This window comes from Lampetra fluviatilis, chromosome 61 (genome assembly GCF_964198595.1).
Source record: "Lampetra fluviatilis chromosome 61, kcLamFluv1.1, whole genome shotgun sequence".
Taxonomy (NCBI): Eukaryota; Metazoa; Chordata; class Hyperoartia; order Petromyzontiformes; family Petromyzontidae; genus Lampetra; species Lampetra fluviatilis.
This window is the reverse complement of record NC_136335.1, coordinates 741944-757321: the sequence shown is the minus strand read 5'-3', so window position 1 is coordinate 757321 and position 15378 is coordinate 741944. Positions and strand designations below refer to the sequence as shown.

At 56.7% G+C, this 15378-nt stretch overlaps 1 protein-coding gene across 2 annotated transcripts; it reads right to left on the bottom strand.

Moving 5' to 3' along the window:
- Positions 1–2215: 2215 nt before the first annotated feature.
- Positions 2216–14982, bottom strand: LOC144951257 (cystine/glutamate transporter-like). 2 transcript variants are annotated; one of them, XM_078881414.1, is made up of 13 exons: positions 14869–14982; positions 12440–13238; positions 11393–11519; positions 10093–10208; positions 9047–9172; positions 8466–8568; positions 8076–8120; positions 6599–6722; positions 5714–5817; positions 5240–5336; positions 4496–4645; positions 3538–3730; positions 2216–3032 (listed from the first exon to the last, which is right to left on the bottom strand). In XM_078881414.1, the coding sequence occupies exons 2-13, from the start codon at positions 12711–12713 to the stop codon at positions 2968–2970; spliced, it is 1524 nt and encodes a 507-aa protein (XP_078737540.1). In that variant the 5' UTR covers positions 12714–13238; positions 14869–14982; the 3' UTR covers positions 2216–2967. The 2 variants fall into 2 exon arrangements, with proteins under 2 accessions (XP_078737540.1, XP_078737539.1); XM_078881413.1 differs by lacking the exon at positions 14869–14982 and adding an exon at positions 14424–14603.
- Between the last annotated feature and the right edge of the window lie 396 nt (positions 14983–15378).

Genomic DNA, 15378 nt, shown 5'->3' with positions numbered 1-15378 from the left:
GGAGTGGGGGGGGGCGCCCAGTCTCCCCGCCCGCGTGGCCTGCGGGTCGTGCGGAGCTCGCGGCCCGCGTCGGGCTGTCGTGGCGAGGGGGGGGGGCGGTACCGACGGTCGCGAGCGTCATTTTTGCTCGCCGCTCGTGCGTTCGCGCTCCACACACGCGAACGCCTTCGCGCTGGGGGGTTTCGTCGTCGTCGGCCGAGCGCCGCCCAAACTTGAAGCCCCTAGTCACGTCAGGCCGCAGGTTGTTTTCATTTGCGGTGAACGCTAATAATGATAATGAAGTTAAATTGACGTGGTGAAGAAGAATCCTGTCGACGTTTTAAAAAAAAATCACTGTTTTATAACGAGCATGTGCGTGGGACTGAGCGGGGGAGGGGGGGTGAGCCGTCGCTGCCGTGCGCGTGGTGGCGGTGGCGGTGGTGGTGGCGGTGGTGGCGGTGGTGGTGGTGGTTGGGTGCGAGAGAGATGGGGGGGTGGAGGTTGTCGCTTAACCAGACGAGGTCCCCACCGAGCTGCGTGGCTCTTTCACAAGCGGGACTTGGCCACCGCAAATGATCGCATCGACAGAGTGGCTGATGACGTCATCATCACTTGGACATTCATAGCAGCAGCCAAATGCTCTTGAGCGCGGTGACGTTGGTTCGAAATTGTGGAGGGGAAAAACGGGAGGAACCCGAGAAAAAGCCACGCGACCTCGGGGAGAGAGACGCAAACTCCGAATATACAGCAGCAGGCGTCAGGGTCGGGATCAAACACCACGACCTCCTGCGTACCAGGCGAGGGAGTTAACATCTCCTAGCCAACGTGATGATGATGAGAGAGAGAGACGCAAACTCTGAATATACAGCAGCAGGCGTCAGGGTCGGGATCAAACATCACGACCTCCTGCGTACCAGGCGAGGGAGTTAACATCTCGCTACCCGCGACGCCCACATGTCTCTGTGAGAAGCTCCCCGCCACAAGCGCCACCCCCCCCCCCACTCACCGCTTGTAAGATTTGGTGAATCTCGGTTCTCACCCCGTTCGTTACAAAGCACGGCAGCCGTCAGTAGTCGCTGTCATTGACATTCCGTCGTCGGCCATTAAAATTATTCAATTCCTCCTGCACCTGTCCGACTCACTCTGGCGAGTGTGTGTGTGTGGGGAGACAAAGGCGGCCGGGCATGGTGCTGGCCACCCACCCCCCTTCTCGAACTCACCAGCAGGTCCTAGGGGCTTCCCGATGGACCCCTCCGTGACCCTGGCCCCAGTGCGTTCATTCTGGCTCCACACAGCCCACACAGCCCACACAGCCCACACAGCCCACACAGCCGCACGTGCGTGCAGCCGCTCACTGGCTCGCGCGTGCTGTTTGTACACCGCAGTTGCCGCTTGTGGTCACCAGCCGGCGCTACTACACTGCACTATACACTACACTATACACTACACTACCATACAATACCATACATTACAATACACCACTACTATACACTACACTATACACTACTGTACACTATACACTATTATACACTCCCTCCGCGTGGTTTCTACGCCGTCGTGGGGGAGGGGGGGGTCTTTTTTTTTGTTTACGCAGCGCAGGATTCTTGTGACCAACGCTACGAATTTTTTTTTACGTTTTCGGATTCCGCATCAAAAATCTCGTGTCGTTCTCCCTCCGCCACCCGACAGCGGCACCCACGGGGGGGTGGGGGGGGGCGAGGGGGGGTTGTGGTGGAAGCAACACCTGATTATCCTAGCAGCAAAAGTAGCTACTACTACTACTTAGGCCTCGACAGGGTAAGGTCATTTACCCTTTTTACCAGGTAAAGGTGTCGACATGCCAAGGGGTGAGGTAAAGGGTAGGGTAAAGGTAGCGTGAAGTATTACCCGGTAGGGTAAAGATAGCGCGAAGTATTACCCGGTAAATACGGTGCCTTGTTTACCGCTAGAAGCTCCGTGGCGCAGTCCGTGGCTTCCATTTAACAAGTAATATTTCTAAAATATATAAATTTAAACACGCTTCAGTGGAATGTGCTAGTAATGGCAGAACTCCACGACTCCAGGAAGTGGCCCCGAAACTCGCCACAACGTGAGGGGCCGTGGCCAATCACAGCCAACGTCAGTTGAGCGTGGACAATTAAACCCAAGCCGAAACATAACATATGAACAAAAAAACGTTGAAAAATATATATTTTTTAATAATAGAATATAGTATTATAATAATACTGAGGTTCCAATGGTAAATAATAGTATTGTCATCAGTATGACATAAGTATACCAGGTTTGCAGTCGATACCACATTGGGAAGTGGGTTAAATTGAGTTACAAGATTTGAGGATACAACGACAACAACAAAAAGTGTGTAAAATTGGAATCATCGACAGTATTCTATATGAATAAAGCGCTCTACCCAGCATTTACCATTATAAACCTTTTTCATGTGTAGTCGTACCCCAGTAATTACCCTGTAATCGGGTAATTTGTATGGGGTAAAGGTAGGCTCGTTGCTTTTACCTTACCTTGCCGAGGCCTATTACTAAACGTGTAGTAGTAGTAGTAGCTACTACTATTACTACACGTGTAGTAGTAGTAGCTACTACACGTGTAGTAGCTACTAGTAGTAGCAGTAGCTGCTACTACACGTGTAGTAGCTACGGGCCCCTCACTTTCAAGGGCCCCGCGCTAAACGCTTTCAAGCTATCAATCCCGGTTCAGTGATTCTGCACTTGCTCTGACTATAGTACTATACCGCCTTCAACTTTTACAAACGACCGAGTGTTTAAGTTTAACGATTCGTCGTATTATCTGCCCGTATAGAAAATACAAAAAAACACGATCACTTTACTATGCGAGTTAAAAATACGTTTTTTAAATATTGATGTGTTTTTTTTTATTTATTGCCCCTTGATAACAACAACAACAAGACGCGCTACAGGCCCGGCACTGAGCTCCATCCGTCACTGCGTGGGGGGTGTGGGGGCGGCCGCCTCAGTAGGTCACCACCTCCTGGGGCACAACCTCCAGCAGCAGCTGCATCTCCACGGTGAGGCGCGCTGTGAAGACAGGGCGGCGGGCGGAGTGACATCGTCAACGCGAGGCAGCGCCTCCACCCTCGAAACTCCCTCCCCCCCTTCCACCCCGTGGCTCTGACAGGTAGCAGGAGGCACACAGCAAAGTGTGTGGACTAATCTCCATCTGTTCCATCTCACTCCCTCCCACCCCGTGGCTCTGCCAGGTAGCAGGCGGCACAGCAAAGTGTGTGGACTAATCTTCATCTGTTCCATCTCACTCCCTTCCACCCTGTGGAATAATCATCGTCGTCACGATCATTGTCACGATCATCGTCGTCACGATCATCGTCGTCACGATAATCGTCACGATCATCATCGTCACGATCATCGTCACGATCATTATCGTAACGATCATCGTCGTCACGATCATCGTCGTCGTCACGATCATCGTCGTCACGATCATCGTCGTCGTCACGATCATCGTCGTCATGATCATCGTCGTCGTCATGATCATCGTCGTCGTTGGCGGCTTTTCCGGTGCCCTCACCGAGGAGGCGGTCAGCGCATCTCCAGCGGCGGCGCAGGCGTCGTCCCCACGGCGAGGCGGTGAGCACGTAGACCGGCACGCCGGTGAGCGTGATGAGGAAGCCCACGCCGACGTTCACCGGGTCGGCGTACAGCGACGCCAGCACCATGCACAGGCAGCAGAGGGTGAAGGTCGCGGGCACGAGCAGCGGGACCTTCCGGCGGAGACGGGGAGAGGGGGAAACTAAACTCACACTGAGCTACGTAGCGCTGTTCAGAAGCGACCTGGCCACAAGTGACATCTCAACGAAGCCGCCTGGTCTACAGGAGGTCGTGGGTTCGATCCAGACCCTGACGCCTGCTGCTGTATATTTGGAGTTTGCATGTCTCTCTCTCTCATCATCATCACGGTGGCTGGGAGATGTTAACTACCTCGCCTGGTGTGCAGGAGGTCGTGGTTTCGATCCCGACCCTGACGCCTGCTGCTGTGTATTTGGAGTTTGCGTGTCTCCCTCTCTTTCCTATGCTTTACACTCCTATCGTGTTATTGTACCGTTTGTTGCTGTAACGTTCTGACCGAGTGGCCCCTACTGGACATCTGTGAAAAAAAGAGCTTCATAGCTCATTGGATTCCTCCAGTGGAGTGGCTTCTATGAAAGTCCACTCGATAATAAATCCACTCCGTTTGGCAGAGTGGCAGGGCAAGGTGGCAGGGCAGGGTGGCGGGCAGGGTGGTAGAGCAGAGTGGCAGGGCAGGGTGGCAAGTCAGGGTGGCAAGTCAGGGTTGCAGGGTGGCAGGGCAGGGTGGCAGGGCAGGGTGTCAAGGTGGCAGGGCAGGGTGGCACGGTGGCAGGGAAGGGAAGCAGGGTGGCAGAGTGGCTTGTGAAGTAGAGCCATATGTCTCAGTGGGGCCTTACACCTGGTAGAATATAAACAGTTGAACACAGTGTCGAGTTGCTGCTGCTGCTGCTGCGTCTCACCCGGAAGGGCCGCGGGGTGCCGGGGCTGAGCAGGCGCTGGCGCACGAGGCCCAGCGTGACGAGCCCCATGAAGAGCCAGCGCGGGGCGCTGCAGAAGTGCAGCAGGCTGTACACGTCGCCCACAAACACCATGCACAGCAGCAGCGGGGACTGGCAGCGGGGGCCGCAGGGCAGGGTGGCATGGCAGGGTGGCAGGGTGGCAGGGGAGGGCGCCGGGGTCGGGTGGCAGGGGAGGGTGGCATGGCAGGGCGGCGGGGAAGGGCAGCAGGGGAGGGCGGGGGCAGGGAGGCATGGCAGGGTGGCAGGGCAGGGTGGCAGGGGAGGGCAGCAGGGTGGCATGGCAGGGTGGGAGGGCAGCAGGGAGGCATGGCAGGGTGGCATGGCAGGGTGGCAGGGGAGGGCAGCAGGGTGGCATGGCAGGGTGGCAGGGGAGGGCAGCAGGGTGGCATGGCAGGGTGGCAGGGGAGGGTGGCATGGCAGGGTGGCATGGCAGGGTGGCGGGGAAGGGTGGCGGGGGAGGGCAGCAGAGCAAGGCGGCAGGGTGTTAAGGCAGTCGACGTCTGAATTGTCAGTTGAGTAAACCGGCTGCTGATACAGTACCCACGGGCATGAAGACAAAGATCCCCCGCGTAGCCTTAACAGGCTGCCGGGGCAAGACTCGTCACCACGCCAACAGCGGCCGCCATTCACCACTCACAGCGGGTCTGTGCGTGTGTGTGTGTGCCAGGCTAGGTGCACGCTCACCAGCAGGAGCACGGCAGGCAGCGGCGTGTGCCTGCGCACGTGGATCATGCTGAAGAGCCGGGGCCAGTGGCTCTCACGCGACGCCACGAAGAACATCCTGCACTCGGACAGAGATCCACAACGACACTGAGACCATCCTGCACTCGGACAAAGATCCACAACGACACTGAGACCATCCTGCACTCGGACAGAGATCCACAACAACACTGAGACCATCCTGCACTTGGACAGAGATCCAAAACAACACTAGGACCATCCTGCACACGGACAGAGATCTACGACAACACTGAGACCATCCTGCACACGGACAGAGATCCACGACGCCACACACACAAAGCCTTCGGACAGGCCGCTGTTGCAAGCGCTGCTTGCGAGTAGCAACTACAAAGGCCGGCCATGGTGCCCAGCTGGCGATGTGACCCACCTGGCGATGGGAGCGAGCTACTGATGATGCCCCTGGACGATGGAACTCACCTGGCGGAGGCAAAGAAGCCACCGAGCATGCTGCCCAAGCAGCTGAGCGACACCAGGATGGGGATGATGGTGGAGAAGCTGCCCAGGGTCTTCTCTGCAAAGTTCTGGCAACGCGCAGACCCACAGACTCATCACACAGAGACCCACAGACTCACCACACAGATACCCACAGACTCACCACACAGAGACCCACAGACTCATCACACAGAGACCCACAGACTCACCACACAGATACCCACAGACTCATCACACAGAGACCCACAGACTCATCACACAGAGACCCACAGACTCACCACACAGAGACCCACAGACTCACCACACAGATACCCACAGACTCACCACACAGTGACCCACAGACTCACCACACAGAGACCCACAGACTCACCACACAGAGACCCACAGACTCACCACACAGTGACCCACAGACTCACCACACAGAGACCCACAGACTCACCACACAGATACCCACAGACTCACCACACAGTGACCCACAGACTCACCACACAGAGACCCACAGACTCACCACACAGATACCCACAGACTCACCACACAGAGACCCACAGACTCACCACACAGAGACCCACAGACTCACCACACAGATACCCACAGACTCACCACACAGTGACCCACAGACTCACCACACAGATACCCACAGACTCACCACACAGATACCCACAGACTCACCACACAGTGACCCACAGACTCACCACACAGAGACCCACAGACTCACCACACAGAGACCCACAGACTCACCACACAGAGACCCACAGACTCACCACACAGTGACCCACAGACTCACCACACAGAGACCCACAGACTCACCACACAGAGACCCACAGACTCGCCACACAGAGAGAGACCCACAGAGACAGGAGGACCACTCACCATGGCGACAGCGGGCGAGGCGAGGATGGCCGGCTCGCTGAGCACGGCGAGGTATGCGACGTTCATCACCAGGTAGGATGCCGTGACGATGGCCATCGAGATGCAGATCGCCAGCGGCAGGGTGCTGATCGCACGCGCCGCCGGGGACGGGGGGAGGGGGTGGCGGGGGATGTGAAAGAGCTTTATAGCTCATCGGATTCCTGCTGCAGTGTAGATGCAGATTCTGACTGTGTTGTGCGTGTTGTGCGTGTCGCGTGCGCGGAGTGTTTGTTGTGCGTGTCGCGTGTGTGTTGTGTATGTGTGTTGTGTGCGGTGTGTGTGTGTGTTGTGTGCGGAGTGTTTGTTGTGTGTGTGTTGTGTCTATGTGTGTGTGTTGTGTGCGGTGTGTGGTGTGTGTGTTCTGTTGTGTGTGTGTTGTGTGTGCGGAGTGTGTGTTGTGTGTGTTGTGTGTTTGTTGTGTGTGTGTGTTGTGTGCAGAGTGTGTTGTGTGTGTGTGTTGTGTGTGTTGTGTGTGTGTGTTGTGTGCAGAGTGTGTTGTGTGCAGAGTGTGTTGTGTGCAGAGTGTGTTGTGTGTGTGTTGTGTGTTTGTTGTGTGTGTGCTGTGTGTGTTGTGTGCAGAGTGTGTTGTGTGTGTGTTGTGTGTGTGTTGTGTGTGTTGTGTGTGTATTGTGTGCAGAGTGTGTTGTGTGTGTGTTGTGTGTGTTGTGTGCAGAGTGTGTTGTGTGTGTGTTGTGTGCAGAGTGTGTTGTGTGTGTGTTGTGTGCAGAGTGTGTTGTGTGTGTGTTGTGTGCAGAGTGTGTTGTGTGTGTGTTGTGTGCAGAGTGTGTTGTGTGTGTGTTGTGTGCAGAGTGTGTTGTGTGTGTGTTGTGTGCAGAGTGTGTTGTGTGTGTGTTGTGTGTGTTGTGTGCAGAGTGTGTTGTGTGTGTGTTGTGTGCAGAGTGTGTTGTGTGTGTTGTGTGTGTTGTGTGCAGAGTGTGTTGTGTGTGTGTTGTGTGTGTTGTGTGCAGAGTGTGTTGTGTGTGTGTTGTGTGTGTTGTGTGCAGAGTGTGTTGTGTGTGTTGTGTGCAGAGTGTGTTGTGTGTGTGTTGTGTGTGTTGTGTGCAGAGTGTGTTGTGTGTGTTGTGTGCAGAGTGTGTTGTGTGTGTTGTGTGCAGAGTGTGTTGTGTGTGTGTTGTGTGCAGAGTGTGTTGTGTGTGTGTTGTGTGCAGAGTGTGTTGTGTGTGTTGTGTGCAGAGTGTGTTGTGTGTGTGTTGTGTGTGTTGTGTGCAGAGTGTGTTGTGTGTGTGTTGTGTGCAGAGTGTGTTGTGTGTGTTGTGTGCAGAGTGTGTTGTGTGTGTGTTGTGTGCAGAGTGTGTTGTGTGTGTGTTGTGTGTGTTGTGTGCAGAGTGTGTTGTGTGTGTGTTGTGTGCAGAGTGTGTTGTGTGTGTTGTGTGCAGAGTGTGTTGTGTGTGTACGAGAGTCGCGCGACGTGACTCACCGCTCGGGTGATTTGACCTCCTCCGTGACGAAGTTCATGTAGAACCTGAAGCAACAACAACAACAACAACAGAACCTGAAGCAACAACAATATAACCTGCCGTGTGGTGAGTGGTAGGTGGTGAGTGGTAGGTGTCACGTGGTGAGTGTCACGTGGTGAGTGGTAGGTGTCACGTGGTGAGTGTCACGTGGTGAGTGGTAGGTGTCACGTGGTGAGTGTCACGTGGTGAGTGGTAGGTGTCACGTGGTGAGTGGTAGGTGGTGAGTGGTAGGTGTCACGTGGTGAGTGGTAGGTGGTGAGTGGTAGGTGGTGAGTGGTGAGTGTCACGTGGTGAGTGGTAGGTGGTGAGTGGTGAGTGTCACGTGGTGAGTGGTAGGTGCCACGTGGTACCAGCCGGCGTAAGCGAACATCCCTGCGTAGAGGGCGAGGGGCAGAGTCCCCACGCTGCGCTCCGGCGGCACCTCAAACGCCCCCACAAAGTTCTCCGTGTGGCCTGGGGGGTGGGGGCGGGGGTGGGGGGGGGCCAGGGTGGGGGAGGGCAAGGGTGGGGGGCCAGGGTGGGGGCAAGGGTGGGGGGTGGAAGCATGGGAATCGCATCACGAGTTGTGGAGCACTTCTCACTGTGGAGTGGAGTGAGATGAGAGGGGAGGGGCAGGAGAGAGCGTGGAGGGGAGTGGAGTGAGATGAGAGGCAGGAGAGTGCGTGGAGGGGAGTGGAGTGAGGTGAGAGGGGAGAGGCAGGAGAGTGTGTGGAGGGGAGTGGAGTGAGATGAGAGGGGAGAGGCAGGAGAGTTCGTGGAGGGGAGTGGAGTGAGGTGAGAGGGGAGAGGTAGGAGAGTGCGTGGAGGGGAGTGGAGTGAGATGAGAGGGGAGTAGAGTGAGATGAGAGGGGAGAGGCAGGAGAGTGCGTGGAGGGGAGTGGAGTGAGGTGAGAGGGGAGGGGCAGGAGAGAGCGAGTGACTGGCTGCTCACCATGGGCGATGTGCACCAAGCCTGGCACCGCGATGAGGGCGATGGCTCCCAGCTTCACCGCCACCAGCACGGTCTGGATGCGCGCCGTCCAGGACACACTCCACGCGTTCACAACCACCACGAGAGCTGGAGACACGGGGAGACACGGGGAGACACGGGGAGACTCGGGGGAGACACGGGGGACACGGGAGACACGGGGGAGACACGGGAGACTCGGGAGACACGGGGAGACACGGGAGACACGGGGGAGACACGGGGGACTCGGGAGACACGGGGAGACACGGGGAGACACGGGGAGACTCGGGGGAGACACGGGGGACTCGGGAGACACGGGGAGACACGGGGAGACACGGGAGACACGGGGGGATACGGGAGACACGGGGAGACTCGGGGAGACACGGGACACACGGGGGAGACACGGGGAGACACGGGGGAGACACGGGAGGGCACGGGGGAGACACGGGGGAGACACGGGAGACACGGGGGGGGCACGGGGGAGACATGGGGGGGGGGGGCACGGGGGAGACACGGAGAGACTCGGGGAGACACGGGGGGACATGGAAGAGACCTGGGGGGACACGGGAGACACGGGGGAGACACGGGGGGACACGGGGAGACACGGAGGAGACACGGGGAGACACGGGAACACACGGGTAGACATGGAGACACTGGGGAGACCCGGGGGGGACACGGGGAGACACGGGGACATGGAGACACTGGGGATACACGGGGGAGACACGGGGAGACATGGAGACACTGGAAGACGGGGAGACACTGGGGAGACACGGGGAGACATGGAGACATGGAGACACTGGAAGACGGGGAGACACGGGGAGACATGGAGACACTGGGGAGACCCGGGGGAGACACGGGGACATGGAGACACTGGGGAGACACGGGGGAGACACGGGGAGACATGGAGACACTGGAAGACGGGGAGACACTGGGGAGACACGGGGAGACATGGAGACACTGGAAGACGGGGAGACACGGGGAGACATGGAGACATGGAGACACTGGGTTTCGAGGAGGAGTCGGGGACTCACTGACGGCGAGGGCCGTCACGAGCTGCACGGCGAGCAGCGGCGGGGGGCACGGGGAGAAGACGGGGGCCAGGGCGTAGCGGCCACACGCCAGAGCCACCACGGCTGTGATGGCCGGCCTGCTCCACACCACACACACACGGGGAGGGGGGGGGAGACACACGGGGGGGGGCAACACGGGGGGGGGGTGGAGGGGGGACAGGCGTCTATGACGTCTCCTGGCCAAACCCCATTTGGCGGAGTCAGGAGATTGAATCTTTACCCTCGGGGCTCCTCCAGAAACAACAAAAAGCCACTACGGATGGCCACGTGGAATGTTCGAACGCTCACTGCGGAGGAGAGGCTGCCAATCGGTGATGGGACAGTTGTGGAGAGAGTGGAGAGTTTCCCACACCTGGGCAGTGTGCTCATGACCGGCTCCGGTTTGACAGCAGAGGTCTCACTCCGAATCAGTCGAGCGGCATTATCTTTTCATCGGATGCGTAATGCTGTGTGGAAGCTACCTGGTCTGTCGCTCCACACGAAGCTTCAGGTCTTCTCGGCCACAGTCATTCCCTCCCTTCTCTACGCTTGCGAAACGTGGACCCCCCCTAATGGAGAATATTCGCTGATTGGAAACATTTCTTCTGGCCTGCCAACGATCCATCCTCGGTTTAACCAGGCTGGATTGTGTGAGGAGCTCACAAATCCTTGAAAGATCTGGGCAAAGTCCCATCGGTGAGCTCCTCCGGCAGGCAAGGCTGCGTTGGCTGGGTCATGTAGCCCGCATGCCCAGCCACCGCATGCCGAAACAGCTTTTGTTTGGCCGGATCGAGGGGGCTAAACGGGCGCGGCACGTACTAGAAAGGAGATGGAGTGACGTGGTACAGGAGGATGTGGAGTCTGAGTGGACTTGCCGATGACTGGTACCAGCGGTGTCAAGATCGGCCTCAGTGGAGGAGGCTCGTGAAGGACGCTACTGGGCAGTTGGAGGCAGTCGCCCTCAACAACAACGGAGGGCGGAGGAGCGACGCTCACAACAACGAGCGGAGCGGCGGGTGGCTAAAGCACTGCAAGTTGGCACAGTAGGGGGCACAGGTGGTGCATCAGCCAGTCATCTCGGTCATCTCGGTCATCTCGGTCAGTCGACCCATGGCACCTGCTGGGTCTGCCTCGTGACCTCCTGCCGGCAGGCGTTCGACACTTCACGTGGCCTCAAGGTGCACATGGCCTGGCACGAGCGTCGTGGTGACGTCACCGCCACTTAGTTGCGAATGGCGGTTGTTGTTGCTGGTGGGTTAAGGGGGGGAGGTTGTGAGCTCACCGCACGATAATGAACTCGGTCCAGAGGCGCAGGAAGGCGGGCGCGGGCCCCAGCGTCTCCAGCAGGTAGGTGTAGTGGCCGCCAGACTTGCGGTACGTGGTGCCCAGCTCGGCGTACGACAGAGCCCCTGCGGACCCCCCCCCCCCGCGCCACAGAGACCCCCAATCACCCACGAGTTAATATAAATAACTTTTTATATTACATTTATATTAGTGACTTGCTCGACTTTCTACTCTGTGTAGCACTCCCATCCTGTGTGTGTGTGTCTCAAACTAAGCCAGCGGCTCTTCTTGATCGTAACTTGGGGGGGGGTGCCTGCCACACCCCCCTGGGGGTGCCTGCCACACCCCCCTGGGGGTGCACGCCACACCCTCCTGGGGGTGCACGCCACACCCTCCTGGGGGTGCCTGCCACACCCCCCTGGGGGTGCCTGCCACACCGCCGTGGGGGTGCGAGATGCCCTCTCTAGGGGTGCGGCGAGACAGGGACAGAGTTTTTGTTTCGAAAATTTAATAATCGAAAACACAAATTGAAGCTACTGGGCACACATCAAGTTACAACTTTGTCGTTGCACCCAACCCCATGCCTGTATTGACATCGTCGCTTTTCTTGACGACTCAGAAGCAAATGGGGTGCAAGGCTGCAGTCAAGGCGAAGAGCCACTGGACTCAACTACTCTGAGCTCTTCGTGATCATAGCAGACGCAAGGCACCAAACACTGAGCCGTGTGGCTCTTTTTCAGAAGCGACCTGGCCACAAACATCGCCATCATCGTAGTCATCGGCGCGTGGAAATCTCCAGCAGCAGCAGCAGCAGCAGACAAATACTCTAAAAGGCGTGAGGTTGATGATAAATGTGGAGCGGAGACAGAGAGAGACACGCAAACTCCAAATACACAGCAGCAGGCGTCAGGGTCGGGATCGAACCCACGACACCTCCTGTACACCCGGCGAGGCAGTCAACATCTCCTAGCCACCGTCACGACGACGACGACGAGTGAGAACAGAGACAAAATGGCGGCCACCACGTGTTGGTCCCCGTCCTCACCGAGCAGGGAGAGGAGTCCGCAGGCGAGCCACACGACGAGGGCCCAGCCCGGCGAGCCGGCGTGGCGCAGCACCCCCGAGGGCGAGATGAAGATGCCGCTGCCCACGATGGTGCCCACGAGCACCGCCACCCCGCGCCACAGGCCGATCTTGCGGCGCAAGGCCACGGGGCCCGCGCACGCCGCCGAGGGGACGGCCACGGGCCGACGGCGGGAGGCGTCTGTGACGTCACAGACGCCGACGTCACCGCCGCCGCCACCAATGGGCGATGACATCGCTCGTTGTCGTCGTTGTTGTTGTCGTTGTTGTCGTCGTTGTTGTTGTTGTTGTCGTTGTTGTCGTCGTCGTTGTTGTTGTCGTTGTTGTCGTCGTTGTTGTTGTCGTTGTTGTCGTTGTTGTTGTCGTTGTTGTTGTCGTCGTTGTTGTCGTTGTTGTCGTTGTTGTTGTTGTCGTTGTTGTTGTTGTCGTTGTTGCTGTTGTCGTCGTTGTTGTTGTCGTTGTTGTCGTCGTGGTTGTTGTTGTCGTTGTTGTTGTCGTTGTTGTTGTCGTTGTTGTTGTTGTCGTTGTTGTTGTCGTTGTTGTTGTTGTTGTCGTTGTTGCTGTTGTCGTCGTTGTTGTTGTCGTTGTTGTCGTCGTTGTTGCTGTTGTCGTTGTTGTCGTCGTTGTTGCTGTCGTCGTCGTTGTTGTTGTCGTTGTTGTTGTAGTTGCAGAGGTTGGCGGTTGGGTTTCCAGCGGCCCCGCCCCGGGGTTGACACTGCGGGTTGAACGACGGCAGCGGTGGTGGTGACGTCGACTTGTCCCTGTGCACGCCACCGCCACCACACAGCGGTCACTCCTCGCTCGCGTGCAGAGAGAGAGGACGACTCGGAGAGAGAGAGAGCACGACTCAGAGAGACAGGACGACTCAGAGAGAGAGGGGGGACGACTCAGAGAGAGAGGACGACTCGGAGAGAGAGGACGACTCGGAGAGAGAGAGGACGACTCAGAGAGAGAGGACGACTCAGAGAGAGAGGGGGGACGACTCAGAGAGAGAGGACGACTCGGAGAGAGAGGACGACTCGGAGAGAGAGAGGACGACTCAGAGAGAGAGGACGACTCAGAGAGAGAGAAAGGACGACTCAGAGAGAGAGAGGGCGACTCAGAGAGAGAGAGGACAACTCAGAGAGAGAGGACGACTCGGAGAAAGAGGACGACTCAGAGAGAGACAACACACTCAGACTCACACTCAAAGACTCACACTCACAGACTCACAGACTCATACTCACACTCAGACTCACACTCACAGACTCTCACACTCAGACTCACACTCAGACTCACACTCACAGACTCACACTCAGACTCACACTCAAAGACTCACACTCACAGACTCACACTCACAGACTCACACTCACAGACTCACACTCAGACTCACACTCAGACTCACACTCACAGACTCACACTCACAGACTCACACTCAGACTCACACTCACAGACTCACACTCACAGACTCACACTCACAGACTCTCACACTCAGACTCACACTCACAGACTCACACTCACACTCACAGACTCACACTCACAGACTCACAGACTCACACTCAGACTCACACTCACAGACTCACACTCACAGACTCACACTCACAGACTCACAGACTCACAGACTCACACTCACAGACTCACACTCTCAGACTCACAGACTCATACTCAGACTCACACTCACAGACTCACAGACTCATACTCAGACTCACACTCACAGACTCACAGACTCACACTCACAGACTCACACTCACAGACTCACACTCAGACTCACACTCACAGACTCAGACTCACAGACTCACACTCACAGACTCACACTCTCAAACTCAGACACTCACACACTCACAGACACTCACACTCACAGACACTCACACTCACAGACTCACTCACACACTCACCCTCTCACCCTCACACTCACAGACACTCACAGACTCACACGCCGACTCGGGAACTCGGGTAGGGGGACTCACACGATGGTTTTGGTTGTGTTGGTTGTGTTGGTAGTTGTGGTGGTGGTTGTGGTGGTGGTTGTGGTGGTGGTTGTGGTGGTGGTGGTTGTGGATGTGGTGGTGGTTGTTGTGGTGGTGGATGTGGTGGATGTGGTGGTGGTTGTGGTGGTGGTTGTGGTGTTGGTGGTTGTGGTGGTGGATGTGGTGGATGTGGTGGTGGTGGTTGTGGTGGTGGTTGTGGTGGTGGTTGTGGATGTGGTGGTGGATGTGGTGGTGGATGTGGTGGTAGTTGTGGTGGTGGTTGTGGTGTTGGTGGTTGTAGTGGTGGATGTGGTGGTGGTTGTTGTGGTGGTGGATGTGGTGGTGGTTGTGGTGGTGGATGTGGTGGTGGTTGTTGTGGTGGTGGATGTGGTGGATGTGGTGGTGGATGTGGTGGTGTTGGTGGTTGTGGTGGTTGTGGACTCACGGCGACTCCCAGCCAGCTCTGTGCGCCGGGCTACAGAGGGAGCCGCTGCGTCTCAGGAATGCGCTGGACGAGGATTTGGGGGGAGATTTAAACATCTTGTTTAGCCATCTTGTTGTTCTTGTGAACTTGGGGCTTGGTGGGTGGGGGGGCTCGGGGGGACGTGGGAGTGGGGGCGGGAGGACTCAACATTGTACCATAGACTCATCTTCTTGGTTCTTTCGGTAAAGTCACGTAGAAGGGAACTAATAAAATAATAAAAATAAAACATAATAAAATACAATTCTCATCATACAATTTGTGAGAATTGTATTTTAATCTGTTTTATTTTGTGAGAATTGTATTTTATTGTTTTATTATTTTATTATTTCCCTTCTACGTGACTTTACCGAAAGAACCAAGAAGATGAATCCCTGCAGTCACGAAAGCTTTAAATCGAAATTTATACTGCCCATAGACTCAACACTGCCCATAGACTCAACACTGCTCATAGACTCAACACTGCACCTCCGA